At 43.6% G+C, this 20364-nt stretch overlaps 1 protein-coding gene across 2 annotated transcripts in view; it reads left to right on the top strand.

Moving 5' to 3' along the window:
- MERTK (MER proto-oncogene, tyrosine kinase) overlaps positions 1-20364 on the top strand; it is a 192388-nt gene that overhangs the window by 39799 nt on the left and 132225 nt on the right. For both annotated transcript variants that reach the window (XM_040351086.1, XM_040351085.1), the window contains exon 4: positions 1371-1544. In XM_040351086.1, the coding sequence (XP_040207020.1) occupies positions 1371-1544 (174 nt within the window). The remainder of the gene's footprint in view (positions 1-1370; positions 1545-20364) is intronic.

Here is a 20364-nt window from a genome sequence, read left to right as displayed (position 1 = left end):
ATAGGCAAGGTTCTTGGGTGTTCATTGCCCATATCTGAGGCCACTCTGAACAAATTGTAACCTTTATTAAAAGAAGGACAGCACTACAAGTCATGGCAAAATAAAATAAAACCTGACCTGACAGGGCTATGACTAAGCACTAGTTTCAGTGCGAAACGCGTCACAGTCAGGTTTTATTTTATTTTGCTGTGACTTGTAGTGCTGTCCTTTTAATAAAGGCTACAATTTGTTCAGAGTGCGGCTGTCCAGAGACAATCTTTGTTCCTGCTTTGCTAAGCGCATTGCCTGCACCTGAGTTGTCTGCAGCGGAGGATATTCGTCTGGGTTCCCACCTGGAGCAGCTACTCCCTTTTCTAAAGCGACGCAATGCCAAAACGCAAAAAGGGGCAAGGTCCTTAACCTGCATAATGGTCCGGGTCTTAAGGGGTTAATAGTACAATCAAAAGAGAGGTCTCTGGTTGTACACAAACTATGGGCCAGATTCACAGAAGAAATACGCCGGAGTATCTACTGATACTCCGGCGTATTTTCAAATTTGCCGCGTTGTGTCTTAATTTGTGATTAACAAACAAGATACGATGGCATTTGGCTAAGATCCGTCAGGCTTACGGCTTCGTACGCCTTTGGATCTTAGGCTGCAATACTTTGGCCGCCGATGGGTGGAGTTTGCGTCGTTTTCCAGCGTCGGGTATGCAAATTAGCCTTTACGGCGATCCACGAAGCTACTCACGTGCGTTACGTCGTTTTTTCCCGTCGCAAAGTTAAGCCAGCTTTTTCATGGCTTAACTTTACACCAGCCATGTTAAAGTATGGCCGTCGTTCCCGCGTCAAATTTAAATTTTTTTTTTTTGCCGTAAGTACGTTAGGCACGTCGCCATTCACAAACACGTCGGGGCGCCTTAATTTCGCGCAAAGCACGTCGGGAAATTTCCTAACGGAGCATGCGCAGAACGTTCGGCGCAGAAGCGCGCCTAATTTAAATGGAACACGCCCCATTTGAATTAGGCGGGCTTGCGCCGGACGTCTTTACGTTACTCCGCCGCAAGTTTATACTCAAGTGCTTTGTGAGTCAAGCACTTACGAGGAAAACTTGCGGCGGTGTAACTTAAAGACGATACGTTACGCCGCCGCAGTTCTCTATGAATCTGGCCCTGTATGTAGACGGAAAGCTCTGTTTTTACCAAAACGCTGGAAAGAAATTGTAATTCAAGTGCTATAACTGATTTATGGAGTTGAGTACTGGGAAACGTTTGTATTTTGTACATAATTACATAGTTTACTACACATGCATTTACTAAAAATATCAGTTGTGGCTGGCCTGAGATTTTAGCAGTAGATGCCTGACATTTTTTTTATTGCCTTTCATTTAGGACTTCCACATTTTATTCGACAGCCAGAGAGGTTAAATGTCTCTAGAAATACTCCATTCAATCTCACCTGTGAGGCTGTTGGGCCCCCTGAACCTGTCGAGATTTATTGGTTCCATAACAGTAGAAAAATCAATGATATTCCCGAAGTGTCACCAGCAGTCCTTAGTGTGTTGGGTAAGTCATTATTGCACTGATACATTTATGTTATGGTAAAACTGGGGCAACCAATTTAAACTGGTATTATTAAAAAACCCTTAGCCGGATTCCGGTAGAGCGGCGCTTCTTTAGGTCGGCGTAGCGCATCCCATTTGCACTACGCCGACGTAACATAGTGAGGCAAGTACTGTATTCACAAATCACTTGCCTCCTAAGTTACGTCGGCGTAGCGCAAATGGCCCGGCGTAACCCCGCCTAATTCAAAATAGGCAGGTAGGCAGGCGTGTTGTATGGTAATGAATCGTGACCCCATGTAAATGAAGGCCGTTCGTACGGCGTATGCGTGCGCATGCTCAGAATCACGTCACAAATACTCGTGTACTTTCGACGTGAACGTAACCTACGCCCAGCCCCATTCACGTACACTTACGCAAACGAAGTAAAATACGACGGCTGTTCCGTCGTCCATACCTTGCATGGGCTGCGCCATATTTTTGGTGGTTTATCTTTACGCCGGCGTATGTCTTACGTAAACATTGTATCTTACTGCGACGGGCATACGTACGTTCGTGAATCGGCGTATCTTGCTCATTTACATATTCTAGGCGTAAATCAACGTAGGCGCCCCTAGCGGCCAGCGTAAATATGCAGCTAAGATACGAAGGCGTAGGAGACTTACGATGGTTGTATCTTAGCAACAGAGAAGCGTATCTCAGTTTGAGAATACGCTTAAAGATACGACGGCGCGGATTCGGACTTACGACGGTGTATCTACTGATACGCCGTCGTAAGTCTTTCTGAATCTGGCTACCTGTTCTTATCCCCTTGTAAACTGAATGTGCACCTTGTCCACAAGGTGGTCCACAACTAGTGGAAGTGTACAATATAGTGCAGCACTAATAAGTGACCAAACACAAAATCCAATGTATGGTATGAAAACCATGCGAGAGATGTGCAAAATAATAACAAGAGTCACAATAGCTCTGAAAAAGCACATAGAGCTATACTAACCCCAAGTGATGTGAGTGACAACTCATAGAGCAATACATAAAACAATACAATGTGATTATATGAGTGGCTAAAAATCAAAGTTTTTGGAAAAAAGAAAGGTCCTAACAAGGGGCTTGTGAACAATATAGTCTGTGAAGGGAGGAATAATCTGTATAAAAAATGATGTATTTCAAACGAGGGGAACTGTGGAGGTACCCAAGTTGACATCGAGGGCCAGATCCACGAAGCAGTTATCTATTGATACGCCGCGTAACTTCTAGTTTGCTCCGGCATATCTTTGTTTTGTATCCACAAAACAAGATACACCTGAAGCTGGGCTAGATCCGACTGGCGTACGTCTAAGTACGCCGTCGGATCTAAGGTGCATATTTACGCTGGCCGTCGATTTCCGCGTCAAGTATGCAAATTAGCTAGATACGCCAATCCACAAACGTACGTCCGGCCGGCGCATTTTTTTACGTTGTTTCCGTAAGGCTTTTTCCGGCGTAAAGTTACCCCTGCTATATGAGGCGTAGCCAATGTTAAGTATGGACGTCGGGCCAGCGTCGAATTTTCCGTCGTTTGCGTAAAACGTTCGCGAATAGGGCTTTGCATAGAATTACGTTCACGTCGAAAGCATTGGCTTGTTACGGGTTAATTTGGAGCATGCGCACTGTGATACCCCCACAGACGGCGCATGCACCGTTAAAAAAAAACATCATTTACGTGGGGTCAATAGGAATTACCATAAAACACGCCCACATCTTATCCATTTGAATTGCGCGCCCTTACGCCGACACAGTTACACTACGCCGCCGTAACTTATGGCGCAAATTCTATGTGGATACGGAAAATACGCTGTAAGTTACGGCGGCGTAGTGTATCTGAGATACACTACGCCGGACTTACAAATGCGCCGCGCTACGTGGATCTGGGCCCAAATCTTCAAGAAAAGGGAAAAGTAGATGGATACTCTTACTGACTCTGGTGGACAATCATACTATACGGCAGTGGACAAATCAGGCTTGGAACAATCGATCTTTAGGCTCCAGAGGTATGTTGGAAGGATGGAGTCCAGTCCAAACGAAGAATCAGTTCAGCTGGTGGATCCAATAATGGACGTTCTCATCAAGAGCCCAAATAGAAGGAAGTAACAGGCAAAAAAAGCTACATATGGTGCAGGTCAAAAATGTAGAAAATGTAGTTTAAAAGTACATCAAGGCAAGATGTATAAAACTGATCACAAACAAATATGGTAGCAATGTGGAAAGCTATAAAAGCTGACCCAATGGTATCCTTTAGTCTGCCCCATCAGCTGTTTCATAAGCACTTCTCATTTCCTCAAAACACTCAACCTAAGCAGACCAAACAGCGCTGTTACTGATATGAAAATGTAGGCAATCTAAATGGCTAAAAGGTAGTTTCAATGTTTAACTACCCCTCCAGGGCTCTGACATACACTGTATTACCAAAAGTATTGCCTTTACATGCACATGGACTTTGATGGCATTCTAGTCTTAGTCCGTAGGGTTCAATATTGACGATATAACAGCTTCAATTCAGCTGGGAAGGCCGTCTACAAGGTTTAGGAGTGTGTTTATGGAAATGTTTGACCATTCTTCCAGAAGCGCATTTGTGAGGTCAGACACTGATGCGGATGAGAAGGCCTGGCTTGCAGTCTCTGCTCTAATTCATTCCAAAGGTGTTCTTTCAGGTTGAGGTCAGGACTCTGTGCAGGCTGCAAATTTCTAGCTGTTATAGCAAAGGGTGCGCCAACTCAATATTGAACAAGACGGATTGAGACTGGAATGCCATTAAAGTTTGTGTGCGTGTAAATGCAGGCATCCCAATACTTTTGGTAATATAGTGTATGTAGAGACCAGGGATCTATGACTGTCATTGAGAAGGTGTCTTGGATGTGCTGGCTATGATTGACAGGCTAGCTCCATCTTATCAGTGCTGGAAAAAGGCAACTAGAAACACAGGTGTAGGCAGGTGCAGTCTGTATTCTCCACTGTAGGTGGCGCTCGAACACAGCAGCAATGCCGGTGGGTACAGGAAGTTGAGAGGTTGCTTTATGACTTTCTCAGTCACGGGAGGCAGCTATCTGATTAGATGCCCCATGTGACTCTGGCAGCTCATTTTGAGTCAGGCAGAGTCTATTTAGGACTTTGGCTTCCAGGCTTGGTGAGCTTTTTGCCAGTGGCTAGCGCAGAGAAAGGAACCCCGTCTGTCAGGGACAGTACTAGAGACAGGGAAAAGTTCCAGAGGAGTAGAGACAGTGCAGGGGCTACTTCTACCCATCAGGAAGCCTTCCCCTTTGGGTGTGGACCGGCTAGACCACATCCCAGATATCAAGGATAACTTGCCACAAATTTGTGGCAGTGATGAATTGTAAGTCTTGTTAACTTGCTGCATATTTACACTGGCAAGTTATACACTTGCAGAGCACTTGAAGCACAAATTATAGTAATACTTTTCCAATATGAAGCAAATTTGCATGGCAAGTCTCTAGCAAGAGCAAAGTTGCAGTGGTCTGCAGCAAACGCTCTGCAAGTCACAGTGACCCCGGTGGTGGGAGGACTATTGCACAACATAACTAAACCAGAACTGCGGCAGACTTGCACAATGTTTGTAAATAAAGTTGATCTGAAGTCATGCAATGTGGACTTACTGCAATTGTGCAACAAACTTGTGAAGTAAGATGAGCGCATCTTTCTGTGGGCGTACGTTACGCCGCCGTAAATTTGGGAGCTAGTTCCATATGCAGAAAGAACTTGCTCCCATAGTTACGGCGGCGTAACGTATGTGTGGTGGCATAAGCCCGCCTAATTCAAATGGGGATGTTGTGGGCGTGTTTTATTTAAATTTGACTTGACCCCGCGTATTTGAAGTTTTTTGTGAACGGCGCATGCTCGAAAATCTCGAAAATCCGCCGCAAAACTTCATTGCTTTCGACGTGAACGTAAATTACGTCCAGCCCTATTTGCGAACGACTTACGCAAACTACGTAAAATTTTCAAAACTCAACGCGGGAACGACGGCCATACTTAACATTAGCTACGCCTCATATAGCAGGGGTAACTATACGCCGAAAAAAGCCTAACGTAAACGACGTAAAAAAAAATGCGCCGGCCGGACGTACGTTTCTGAATCGGCGTAACTACCTAATTTGCATATTCCTCGCGCAACTATACGGAAGCACCACCTAGCGGCCAGCGTGATTATGCAGCCTAAGATACGACGGTGTAAGACACTTACACCAGTCGGATCTTAGGGATATCTTTGCGTAACTGATTCTCTGAATCAGGCGCATAGATACGACGGCCCGCACTCAGAGATACGACATCGTATCAGGAGATACGCTGTCGTATCTTGTATCTGAATCCGGGCCTGTGTGTTTACTGCCCACTGCACAATGCTACACCCAACCCACATGGGGCTGGGAATAACTGAATCTCATGGGTCAGGCTGAAGCAGAGCAGAGTTTTTGTTCACTGATTGTGCATTTTTCAGTTATTCTTCAATTGAATTGTTTGTATATGGCTGTGGTTTCTGTAGTCATTGGCAAAGCAAAGGAATGACTAAACTTTGCCAGTCATTCTTCTAAAGAGAGACCCCTAGCGCCCAGGTTGTCAAGCCAGTTCCCAGACCTAAAGAGGGCCTTTAAACACTTTCCTGGATCCACTTCTCAGGCCTATGGCCTGGTTAGAAGTCTTCAGTACTTATCACTATGGAGGCCTTGCGATAATGTAATTATAGGCAAGGTTCTTGGTTGTTCATTGCCCATATCTGAGGCCAGTGAAACAGAGGTGGCTAGACATCACAGCTGAGGCATCAGAGGAACCTTTCAGTCACCACCACCACTGTCCCGAACTGACTGTCCCCATCTAACAGCTCTAAGTGGCCTGCTCTTCCATACCTATGTAGCGATACCCCCTCAGGGGCCCCTAGTTGTTTTGGATCGGCGTATTAAGTTACCTCTTACCGTTGTCTAGGGGTAAAGCTGATGAGTAGACTTAGTGAGCGAATGTCCAGTCAATGAATAAAGGTTTTCTGAATGCTTTATTCTCGGCCCAACATGACCAACATAAACATCAAATAGGGTGAAAAGGTTGATGAAGCAAGAGAGAACTTTGCAGTATCAGGCCTGGATATAAACAGAGCAATCCTGCTCTCAGTAGTAGTAGTAGATATAGTTAATCGCCACTCTAGCCAGAGTGGACAAAGTGCCCCCGGACAGACTCCTGCCACGAGCCTGGCAGCCGAAGCGTTACTTAAGGTTGCTGGGAGGAACAGGCCTCTGCCACAGACCTGGCTCTAGGGACCTCTGCCACAGGCCTAGTACTTAGATGAGCTAAACGGATTGAGCGAATCCTCCCAGTAAATTAGATTTGGGTCACCGGGTGACAGTTGAAGCATACCTGTCAATGTCCCGGTCACCAGATCCCTGATGGTTTGACCGAGCCCCTCAGATAGCCCGCTTCTGGGTTCTCCTTGAGCCGATCCCCCACCGTTCAGCACATAGCTTGGGATCTCTTCAATAGAGCCGGGGACCCAGCAAGTCACTGGGGCCCCTTTCAGCAACATGGAGCTCCGCGTAGCATGCGACCCCGGCCTGGTAGGCCATATCGCTGGGGTCTGTTGGATGCGCACACCCTAAAGGTGGGTGCCGCACCTGGAACCCGCGAAGAACCAATGAAAATGGCGTCTGCCACAGAAATACTCTCCCCCAGCATGCCCCGCGAGGGAAGACTCCTCTAATTGGCTGCTGGGGAAAATTGCTCTGCCAGAACCCCTCTAGCGCCAACTGTAGCCCAGGGGTGGGATCGGCACCCCTGGAGCGCAGACTGACCCACAGGACAGTTCAGAAATGACAGCAGCCCAAAATTTTGCAAATTGTGAATGGGAGCAGAAATAACTCTCCCATTCCCCACTAACTTTAGCGTAGTGCCCATACTGAAAGTAAGGGGGCGCTACACCTAGATGACGAGGGGATGTATAGTCCCATTGGCCGAATGTAGCGGTGTGAGAGTAAAGGAAATTTTAAGAGTATGAGCTGCTTTTGGGGCCACCAAAAATTGGACCTGTTCTTATTGGCATAAATTGGCATAGCACAAGTTTTCTTAAATGCAAATGTAATGCCCCCCAAAAGTCATATTATTTCTATTTATTTATCCATAATAAACATTTTACATTCGAGACGAGCAGCTGTAGGGTTTGGCTTGTCTTTGGTGTGGCAAGCTACTTGTTTTAATGCTTATGACAACTTATTCATAAAATATTGTTAATTCTTCACACATGTAATATACAGTATTTAGGGCCAGAACAGAGAAGAAGCTCAACCACATCCCTCTGTTTCACATTCATGAAATAACTTTTGCCTGGCTAATAACTTTGAATGCTATGGTATAGACCTCATGGCAGAACCTCATGAACCTGCCTAGCTCCCTGCTGTGCAGTTAATGAGTTATTCGACATAGAGAGTGATGGCTTTAATTAAAATCACTTCTGCCTAAGACAAGCTCTAAATAAACTAACGGTACTTGAAGTCTGTCGTGATTAATTGGGTAGACGGTGATGTAGAGGCACAAGTTGTGTAGTGTAACTTTGGAAGGTATACAATGAATAGAATTGCACTTCTACAGCTACTAATTAACTTTATTCATTATAACAGGGCTCACCTTGGTGTTGCAGAAATATATTATTGCATATAAGGAGCAATAATAAGAAATGTAAAGTTATGCACTTGGATGTTAAAGTTACACAAGCAAAATACGCATTGGTAGAGGTTACTCTGGGAAAAACAGTGATAGGAAAAGATTTGGGGGTCCTTATATAACACAGACTTAAAGGGTTGTAAAGGTTTGTTTTTTATTTTTTAAATAGGTTCCTTTATGCTAGTGCATTATTGGTTCACTTACCTTTTCCTTCGATTTCTAAATGTTTTTTTTCTTTGTCTGAATTTCTCACTTCCTGTAAGCTTGCCCCCATTAACCGAGCCGTTCTGGCTGGGGGTTAGTCAGCGTCCTCGCCCCCTCCCTTAGGATTACATTCCTGCGGGGGAGACGCTGTGAACGTTCACAGAGTCTCCCTGCAGGGATGTAGTCCCAAGGGAGGGGGCGAGCACGCTGACTAACCCCTATACAAAACACAATTTGATGTCTTCTTAAACAGTTTTGGCCACCAATCCATGGGAAGGATATCCCTGATCTAGAAATCGATCAGTGAAGGGCAACAGAATTGATAATGGGGATGGAGGCTCCCTCCTATGAGTAATCACTGCTAAAATTACAATTACTTATGCTACAAAAAAGGCGCTTAAGAAGCGTATGAGCACATTGTGTGTGTATGTATATATACTGTATATATACACAGCGGGCCAGATTCACAGCAGAGATACGACGGAGTATCTCAGATACTCCGTCGTATCTCTCAGAGTATCTATGCGACTGATTCATAGAATCAGTTACGCATAGATAGCCCTGAGATCCGACAGGTGTAATTGTTTTACACTGTTGGATCTTAGGATGCAATACCGCGGCTGCCGCTGGGTGGAGTTCGCGTTGTATTCCAGCGTCGGGTATGCAAATGAGGTTTTTCCACGACGGTTTTTCGCGTTCGGTACGTCGTCGCTAGTCTAGTTTCCCGTCGCAATTTTAGTCGTCGTTTTACCTGCCCTAACTTTACACAGCCCACGTATGGGCTGTTTAAAGTATGGCCGTCGTTCCCGCATCGAAATGTAAAAATTGTTTTTTCTTGCGTAAGACGTCCGGGAATACGAAAGTACGCTACGCACGTCGCCGTTCGAAAAAAAGACGTCACTTCGCGCAAAGCACGGCGGGAATTTCAAAACGGAGCATGCGCAGTAGGTCCGGCACAGGAGCGCGCCTAATTTAAATGGCACATACGTGGGCCGGCGTAAGTTTTCATGCAAATGCTTGGTGAATCAGGCACTTGCGATGAAAACTTGCGGCAGTGTAACGTATCTACGATACGTTACGCCGCCGCGATTCTACGTGAATCTGGCCCAATGTGCTCATATATTTATATATAGTAACTATAGTAACCGTAGTAAACTGTTTACTGTAAGGTCCCTAAAGTTTGCACATGGTCATAATTTGAGATAGGATGAAAAAGATTTACAGTCCATTCACATCAGTTGTGGTGGGACTGCATTGGGCTACTATTCCAGCACAATCTTACCACACCCCCACTGCAAGACAAGGGGGGGGGGGGCCCTCTCCCGCCACCGATAACGGTGATCTCGCTGCAAATCCGCCTCAGAGACCACCATTATCGTAAACTGGACCGCCGACTGAAGAGATGGATACCTGGGTTATAGCAGCTAGCTGCTGCCATAACAGAGATATCCCTCTTCAAAATGCCGACGTATATAGTCATGCTGCGGTCCGGAAGACAGAGGAACCCTAAAAATTACTCATGATACAATGATACATTAGTGTGATGGTCAGTGGCAAGAATTCTCCTGACACTTGTGGTTTTGGGAGGAATTACTCCCTGAGGCCTTGTACACACGATCAGACATGTCCGATGAAAACAGTCCACGGACCGTTTTCATCGGACATGTCTGCTAGCAGATTTTGGTCTGATGTGTGTACACACCATCAGACCAAAATCCCCGCGGACAGAAAACGCGACCCAGGAAGTTCAATGCTTCCACGCATGCGTCGAAACACTTCGACGCATGCGAGGGATTTCGGCCCAGCGGAAATGTCCGATGAGTCGTACTAATCATCATCATCATCGTACTAATCATCGGACATGTCCGACGGACAGGCTTCCAGCAGACATGTTTCTTAGCATGCTAAGAAACATTTGTCTGCTGGAAACCTGTCCGCTAGGCCGAAAAACTGTCCTGTCGGCCCTACACACGGTCGAAAAAGGCCGCGGAAACTGGTCCGCGGACCAGTTTCAGCGGACATGTACGGTCGTGTGTACAAGGCCTTACAGAGAGTTAAAAGATCAATGGTGTCAGTGGGGACTTATCTGAGAGGCAGAAATTGCTCATTGCTCAAGGAACCCCCAGAACCCTCTGGAGGAATCCTGGTTGAGAAACCCTGTTATATACTCTAATTCACATTATACCGCCATTAAAAGTATATCACTGTAAAAAAAAGAATACATATTTCTCGAAAGCATTTTTAACAAACATTTTGTAATTGATTTAGGTGTAGTACATTGTTGAAAAAAATCACACTGTAGAAGAAGATTACTAATACTACTCTAATATGCAGGGCCATCTTAATAACATCATGGGCCCCTGGGCAAATTAATGCTCCGGGGCCCCTACAATGGAGACAGTGCAGGTAAACAGAAATCAAGTAGGTAGGAGGTAGGGTATATCTAGAGTGTAGAGGGGTCAGAGTGCTGGTGGCATATCTGGGATGTAGAGGGGCAGTCCGAGCTCAAGCACCAGCTGCTTTGGGAAAAGGGTAGGGGCCCCCCATGCAGCTGGGGCCCCTGGGCAGTGCCCAGGTGTGCCCTCTAATTAAGACAGCCCTGCTAATATGCTCTCTTTTAGGGCTTCATTGCTGCTGCTGATATCCAAAATGTTCAGGTGTATTGGATGTCACATCCCCTGTTACAAACTGAAATTCTGCCCTATGGTTGCTACATCACTACAGGACACTACAGGACCCAGCTAGTGGGTGAAACCTTAACATGCAATGGGGGATATCTAAGGCCCCGTACACACGACCGAGTTTCTCGGCAGAATTCAGCCAGAAACTCGATCAGAGCTGGATTCTGCCGAGAAACCCGGTGGTGTGTACACTTTTCAGCGAGGAAGCCGACGAGGAACTCGTCGGGCCGAATAGAGAACATGTTCTCTATTTCCTCGTTGTTCAATGAGGAAAGTCGGCCCGCCGAGATCCTCTGCGGCTTCAACACTGAACTCGACGAGGAACTCGATGTGTTTGGCACGTCGAGTTCCTCGGACGTGTGTACGGGGCCTGACACACCTGAAAGTGTTGAATACCAGCTCTTTGTAAGGCATCAAAGAGCTTGCCCACTGGACAGGTATCAGTGAAGAACTTCTACCCTTCTAAACTACTGTACATTTCAAAACTACCAAAAAGTTTTAGTTTGAGATACTTCTTAAAGAAAAGAACCTTTCCTGAAAGGGAAAAACTGCGATGAGAGCTTTTCGTCAGGAATCCCGACCGCGTGTATGCTCCATCGGACTTTTTCCCACAGGAAAACTGCCGGAAAAAAAAAAGAGAGCAGGATCTCCTTTTTCCCCCATCAGGAAAAAATCCTAGCGGGAAGACCGTTCGGCTGTATGCTTTCCCGACGGGAAAGAAAACACACACATGCTTGGAAACAATTCAACGCATGCTCGGAAGCATAGAACTTAATTTTGTCCGCTCGTCGTAGTCTTTTACGTCACCGCGTTCTTGGCAGTCAAAAGTTCACCGGATTTTTGTGTGACTGTGTGTATACAAGGCAGGCGTGAGAGGAATTCCGTCGGAAGAAACATCGTTTTTTCCCCCCCGAAAAACTGTCTCATTGCCCTTTAGCCAAAGCGCCGCTAATTCACAGTGCTTTCTCATATACTTCAAATATGTACCAAGGTTTTGGTGCCCTGTCAGGAAAAAGTCTATGGGAAAGTGCAACTAACCCGTACAAAAACGATGGGTTAGCTGCAGGGCAATTTGAAGCTGCTCTTAGAAACATGAAAAACATCCAATCGTGGCTTTTACCTTGTCATGTGATGTTGTTTTTCATGTTATGTTCTAATCCGTTTGTATTAAATGATTTTCGAGAACTCAGACTTTAAGCTACTTAGAAATCCGCTCCGCATTTACTGCAAAACAGTAAAACACATTGAGCAGAAACTGTGATATTTTTGGAGTTTTACTCTATTAATAAACAATGGTTCAATTAATGCCAAGCAAACATTTCCATGTGGTGGTCTGAGTTGGCAAAAAATAATAATACGTGAATGATTTTGTGTCTATCAGGCAGGACATACACGGCTCAAATCTTGTCCGGTTCAGCCAGAACCAGCCAAAATGCGAACCATGTATGGGCGCCTGAATATCGATTAACTTGGGTACAACCAGCATGCCGGGTTTTACCTGCGATTATCGCTAGCGGCTGCTATAGCCACTATTAATAATCACTGCTTTCCCTTGCTCTCTGCCACCCCCTGCTGGAAGAAGACAATGGCCCTGCAGGAGCCCTGTCGTTGCAGGAAAGAAATTTGCTTCATGTATGGTTGGCCCTACTCATTTCTGAATTGTGTTGGATAAAGCTTAAAAACTTTTTTATTTAAATGCAGAGCTTTTTTTCTCAGAAAATAGGTGCAGGAACTCAACCACGACCCCATTCATATTTCACAAACAGTAGAAGGGTCTTAAAGGGGCATTAAATACCAGGATTGTATTACATACAGAGTGCAGAGTTCAGGGGGTTACACACAGAGTGCAGAGCTGTCACTTGTAAACACATAAACCAGACTTCTGTGTTTACAAGTGATTGTGGTGAGCAGGCACCAAAGGGTCTGAGCCAGAGGTGGTGGAACTGAGTTCCCCCAAGTTCCCCCTGAAAAAAAGCCCTGTTTAAATGTTTTCCTTAATAGCCACAACATATATAAAAGTACTATGGGCCAGATTCACAAAAGAGATACGACGGCGTATCTCCTTTCTATCTATGCGACTGATTCATAGAATCAGTTACGCATAGATATCCATAAGATCCGACAGGTGTAATTGTTTTACACTGTCGGATCTTAGGATGCAGTACCGCGGACGCTGCGTCGGGTATGCAAATTAGGAGTTACGGCGATTTACGACGGATTTTTGCGTTTGCTACGTCGCCGCTAGTCTAGTTTCCCGTCGCAAAGTTAGTCGTTATTTGACCTGCCTTAACTTTACACAGCAATCGTATTGCTGTATAAAGTATGGCCGTCGTTCCCGCGTCGAAATTTAAAAATGAACGTCGTTTGCGTAAGCCGTCCGGGAATACGGAATTACGCTACGCGCGCCGCCGTTCGAAAAAATGACGTCACTGCGCGCAAAGCACGACGGGAATTGCGAAACGGAGCATGCCCAGTAGGTCCGGCGCGGGAGCGCACCTAATTTAAATGGCACACGCCCATTTAAATTACGCGGGCTTACGCCGGAGGTCGCCGGCGTAGGTTTTCATTGCAAGTGCTCTGTGAATCAGGCACTTGCGATGAAAACTTGCGGCGGTGTAACTAATCTACGTGAATCTGGCCCTATGTGTGCAACAAATGCCTTTGCAAATATATTATCATATACATATATTGGTGACATCATCACTGTGCTGTACATATTCTGTGCAGAGAGCTGAGCTGGGAAAGGGACCCAACAGGCTCCCTTCCTAGAAAGGTCCATGCCCACTGGATTTAAAGTGACAGTGCTTATGCGCTACTATAGACACTCAATGAATAAACCCTAAAAACAAAGTGTATCAATAAGTTGCTGCAAAACCTAAAGTGTTTACAATACACAAAAATATAAATGAGAAAGGTGAGGGGTTCCGCGCAACCTAGCACGCGGACATGGTGAAAGTGCTAAGTATAAATAAATAAATAAATAAATATAAATACTGATCAGTGTTAACACAAACACGAGCAAATCAAAGCTCAATCCAATCCAGTGAAGGAGTGTAAATATCCAAACCTTAAAAAAGTAGTTCTATATATACCATGTACATAAAATATAATATGCAGTGAATATATCAAAAATACTAATAATAGATATATACATATAAAAAACAATATATGAATGTATATAATAAAGTCTATAGCCGTGAAAGAGTGTCCATTCATAAGATGAGAAATAAATAAATAAATAAATCAATCTGGTGATCCCGTGCTAGTATTGATTCTTCAAATAAGCATAGGCTGCCAGAAGGGATGTGGCTGATGTGATCACAAGATAATCCAATAAATAGTGTTGGTAGATGGGTGTAATGATCCCTCCCCGAGCTCCCGGGACTCTTACCTCCGCACAGATAATCAAGTGCATCCACTATAGGTATCTCGACCAGACCTCCGTGTATGTGTTCCACTAATCCTCCTTAGATCTCCATGACAGGGTCCTCTTATCCATCCAAACAGTCAGTGTGCCCAGGCGAGGAAACAGGGGAAACACAAAAACAAAGGAGGGGACTCCAATCGTGAAGTAGTAAGCACAGGCTGAGTATTTATTAAAGAAGGAAAAAGCTGCGCTTACATGTGTTTTAAAATTATATACAGCAAGGAACTTTTGAAAACGAGCGGCGTTTCAGGCGCCTGTATACGTCACTCTAGGTGTACGTCCTCCCGTCCAATCCCTACGCGTTACGACACGTGTCACGTGTCTTCATCTGGGGAATCTGATTGGCGGTTATGGTATTGCTTATGTATCCGAGCGACCGGAAGTAATAGCTTGGCCATTTTATCGGAGTCCAAAATATAGCACATAGACTGTCCATTCACCACTATGCATAGCAGAAAGCGTCACTAGATATGACGCTGCGACTTACAATTGCTAAATTGTGGGATCTCGTCTGCTAGTAATGCTACAGTAGTGGATCATATTCATCCCTAAGGGAGGGAGTGGAAAGCGCGTATATATAGAGATGATAAATAAACATTATGAGGTGTGTAGAAATCGCACTGTAAATGTCGGTCCATTGGCGATATTTCATACTATCCTCAGGTTAAAAACAGCAGGAACGTCATCCAGCTGGTCACACCATGATGGCGCTTTGCATTTAAATGTCTATAGTTACACCAATAATACAAATAAGCTTACTGCATAAATGTATATCGGAAAACATACATATGCCATACACTTAAATAATTAAAAATATATATTACATAAAATATGTATATATCGACCGTGAACTAGTAGAGAATACATAACCTTATAGACGTCTCTACATGAAAAAATAGATATATATATATATACACAGCCCAGTGTTCTATACATATATAAATAGAATAAATAATTATAAAAAATATATAAAATATATGGTTAAAAGATAATATATAAAATGTAATAAAAGAAGTATATAATATAATATGAGAAGTATATAATATAATATAGGGAGGCCGCACACCTAGTTTGTCGCATGATAGTCAACATCTATGCGTTATATAACATCAATATGAATAATCACAGTAGTAAATATGAATAAAATATAAAAGTAAAAAACTTCAAAATACTGTACAATATATGAAATCAGAAATTGCTTAAGAAGCAGTTGAGGTCAAATTCAACATTCATTCCTCCTGGTACTAATGTTCGCATACGATGAATCCATTTGGATTCTTTTTGGCTGATTGTGCGAATCTTATGGCTCCCTCTCCATGAGGGGTTGTATTTCTCGACCCCCCAAAATTGGAGTTGGGTAGTGTCTCTATTATGGACCTGGTCAAAGTGTCTAGAGACACTATGTTTTGGGTAGCCATTAATAATATTGTCTATATGTTCGCCAATCCGTACCTTGAGGGCCCTTTTTGTCCTCCCTACATATTGGAGGTTACAACTACATTGCAACACATACACGACACCTTCAGTATGACATCCAATAAAGTCCCTAATCACATGATTTTCTCCTGTGTTTGTAGCTAGAAATTCAGTACGTTTTTTCTGGAATCTCTGTGCTTTACGACATGCCTTACAATTCTTGCAAGGGTAAAAGCCTTTTCCCGAGAAAAACGTATATCCTGGTTTCGGTGGTGGTTCAACTACCGTTTTAACAACCAGGTTTCTCAGAGTAGGTGCTCTCTTATAGACTATCCTCGGTTTCTCTGGAAGTATACATCCTAGATCTTTATCTCCTTTTAAGATGTGCCAGTGTTTTCTTATTAATTTGGCTACATCTTTGTACTGAGAGTTATAGTCGAGGATGAGCACCGGTGCGGCTTGTTGTGAAATACTTTTGGGTTTGTTATGTAACATCTCATTCCTATCGAGTTTCCTCACCAACTCTATTTGGTCACTGATCCATGATTCTTCATATCCTTTATCCTTAAATCTAGATCCAATGATGCCCGCTTGTAGTACAAAGTCACTCTCTTTTGTGCAGTTCCTTCTCAATCTGACAAGCTGTCCTCTGGGGATATTAAAAAGCCAGGGTTTAAAATGGCAACAGTCCAGTGAGAGGTAGCTGTTAGTGTCCACGTTTTTAAAGAAATTCTTAGTAATTAACTTATCATTTTCTATGCTGATGTTCAAATCTAGAAAATCTACAGATTTCTCATCGATCTTCCACACCAGGGTGATGTTCTTGTCGTTTCTATTGAGTCCTTCCAGGAAGTTCTCCAGACTCTCCCTACTCCCGTTCCACAGGATAATCAGGTCGTCTATATATCTTTTATAGAGAGATAATTCCACTGGGGTATTCTCATAGATAGCTGATTCTTCCCATAGTGCCATGAAGGCATTTGCCACACTAGGTGCAAATTTAGCACCCATGGCAATGCCAATTGCCTGATTATAATAATTATGGTCATACCAGAAGTAATTAGACTTGAGGCAGAAATCAAGGCATTTGATGAGAAACTTTCTCTGTTTACAGATAAGACTACTAAAATTTCGTAAAAGCCACTTAGTGGCAAAGCAGGCGTCGTGGTGTTGTACAATGGTGTACAAGGATGTAACATCTGCCGTGGCCAGTAGTGTTCTTCCTTCACAGACTGGCACTGTATCCAATAATTGTAGTATATGCTTCGTATCCTTCAAGTAAGCAGGTGTCGCTTGGACGGCAGGATGGATAAAATGATCAATGTACTGACCCATCCTTGACGTTAAGGAGTCAATCCCATTGACTATGGGCCTCCCTGGTGGGTCTTCACGGGATTTGTGTATCTTAGGAATGGTGTAAATTACTGGTATCCGACACATTTCTGGCAATAGAAATGTGGCTTCTTTCTTATTTAGAATCTCCTTTTTCTTTCCCAGATCTATAAGTAATCTCAATTCTTTTTTATATTTAGATGTGGGGTTACCCAAAAGTTTCACATAGGTATTACCATCTTGTAATTGTCTATTCAACTCACTCTGATACTGTTCTTTTGATTGTATTACAACTGCTCCGCCCTTATCTGCAGGACGGATAACAATATCACTTCTTTCTGTGAGTAGTTTAATACCTTTCCTTATATGTACCGGATCATTTCTTTTCTTTAGTTTCAGAGACTCCAGGTCTTGTAAAACTAGCTTCTTAAAAACATCAATATATTGATTATTAGAGACCTGTGGGTTGTATACAGAATTGTTTCTTAAGGTGCTATGTAGTGGTCCTATCTTTGTAGTGGACGGTGCATTACTCGATGTAAAAGGATTATTGAGAATTGCTTTCTTAATAGTGAGTTTCCTCACATATTTCTGTATTCCGATGTACGTTTCAAATTTATTGAGGTTTTTAGTTGGGGCATGTTTAAGTCCCTTATCCAGAACTGCCAGCTCTTCTGCAGTAATGGATTTCCCACTGAGATTGACCACATTACTGCCGACTACTCTCTTTTTCGCTTGGAATCGCGTTCCCGCTCGATGGCCTCTCTTTGTGCGGGACTGAGTCGGTCTTCCTGAGTTCTTCTCGGTGGTGAACGATAAGGTTCTGGTTGCCGTCGGGGGGAGGGATCTCTCCTCTCCCGATCTAAAAAAGACCTCTGTGCATTATAATCATAGTAGCCTTGATATTGCCGCTGATCCTGATATGGCTCCTGATAATGTCTAATCGGTTCGAATCTATTCTGTGTATGCACAGGGGTTCTATCATATCCTCCATGGTATTCATACTGTTGTGGTGGTGCTCTATATTCTCTTTGATTGGTCTGATAGTTTGGACCACTTTGCCCATTATTGTATGGTTTCTTATATGGTTTCTTATAGGCTTTTTTGCCAGTTTTCTTTGGTGTACGCTGTCCCTGATTCCCAGTATAGGGTTGTTCATAGTAAGGTCTTGTATACTGTAGTGGTTCTGGGTATGTCCTGTTAGTTTCAGGGTAGTTAGGCCTTTCTTCCAGTCGTGATTCGGCCCTATTGGCCATAGGTGTTGGTTCCAATATTCTGACCTCCCTTTCTGGTGTAGAGTAGGCCGAATTAGGTTGTGCTTGCTCGACCTTTTGTTGCCATTTAAAAACTAGATCGGACTTATAGTCACCAACATCGCGTTGATACTTTTTCATTTTCCGTTGCTGCACTTCGAGATCCTTAGCAGTGAGGTCTTTATTTAAAATTAATGTTAATTTCTTGAGGTCTTCGGATTCCTTATGTGGCTCAATTTTAGATTTTAATTCCTCTATTTGTTTATCTAAAATTCGTAATTTCCGCTGTTTACGCTTCAATAGAAACTTTAAGCCTTCAACACTTCTATTATTAAAAAATTCAAACCACTCATCCATAGACTCTTTATCAATCAGGCCGTCATTTGGGGGAAGTTCCCACCTGAGTCTTCTAGGTACAATATTTTCCCTAATGTAACGGTCAAAGGTGTTAATGTCCCACCACAGACTCACTTAGTCAATGGGATTGACTCCTTAACGTCAAGGATGGGTCAGTACATTGATCATTTTATCCAACCTGCCGTCCAAGCGACACCTGCTTACTTGAAGGATACGAAGCATATACTACAATTATTGGATACAGTGCCAGTCTGTGAAGGAAGAACACTACTGGCCACGGCAGATGTTACATCCTTGTACACCATTGTACAACACCACGACGCCTGCTTTGCCACTAAGTGGCTTTTACGAAATTTTAGTAGTCTTATCTGTAAACAGAGAAAGTTTCTCATCAAATGCCTTGATTTCTGCCTCAAGTCTAATTACTTCTGGTATGACCATAATTATTATAATCAGGCAATTGGCATTGCCATGGGTGCTAAATTTGCACCTAGTGTGGCAAATGCCTTCATGGCACTATGGGAAGAATCAGCTATCTATGAGAATACCCCAGTGGAATTATCTCTCTATAAAAGATATATAGACGACCTGATTATCCTGTGGAACGGGAGTAGGGAGAGTCTGGAGAACTTCCTGGAAGGACTCAATAGAAACGACAAGAACATCACCCTGGTGTGGAAGATCGATGAGAAATCTGTAGATTTTCTAGATTTGAACATCAGCATAGAAAATGATAAGTTAATTACTAAGAATTTCTTTAAAAACGTGGACACTAACAGCTACCTCTCACTGGACAGTTGCCATTTTAAACCCTGGCTTTTTAATATCCCCAGAGGACAGCTTGTCAGATTGAGAAGGAACTGCACAAAAGAGAGTGACTTTGTACTACAAGCGGGCATCATTGGATCTAGATTTAAGGATAAAGGATATGAAGAATCATGGATCAGTGACCAAATAGAGTTGGTGAGGAAACTCGATAGGAATGAGATGTTACATAACAAACCCAAAAGTATTTCACAACAAGCCGCACCGGTGCTCATCCTCGACTATAACTCTCAGTACAAAGATGTAGCCAAATTAATAAGAAAACACTGGCACATCTTAAAAGGAGATAAAGATCTAGGATGTATACTTCCAGAGAAACCGAGGATAGTCTATAAGAGAGCACCTACTCTGAGAAACCTGGTTGTTAAAACGGTAGTTGAACCACCACCGAAACCAGGATATACGTTTTTCTCGGGAAAAGGCTTTTACCCTTGCAAGAATTGTAAGGCATGTCGTAAAGCACAGAGATTCCAGAAAAAACGTACTGAATTTCTAGCTACAAACACAGGAGAAAATCATGTGATTAGGGACTTTATTGGATGTCATACTGAAGGTGTTGTGTATGTGTTGCAATGTAGTTGTAACCTCCAATATGTAGGGAGGACAAAAAGGGCCCTCAAGGTACGGATTGGC

Source organism: Rana temporaria, chromosome 4, assembly GCF_905171775.1.
Source record: "Rana temporaria chromosome 4, aRanTem1.1, whole genome shotgun sequence".
Taxonomy (NCBI): domain Eukaryota; kingdom Metazoa; phylum Chordata; class Amphibia; order Anura; family Ranidae; genus Rana; species Rana temporaria.
Note: the sequence above shows the minus strand (reverse complement) of the source record. Positions and strands in the feature narration are given on the sequence as shown.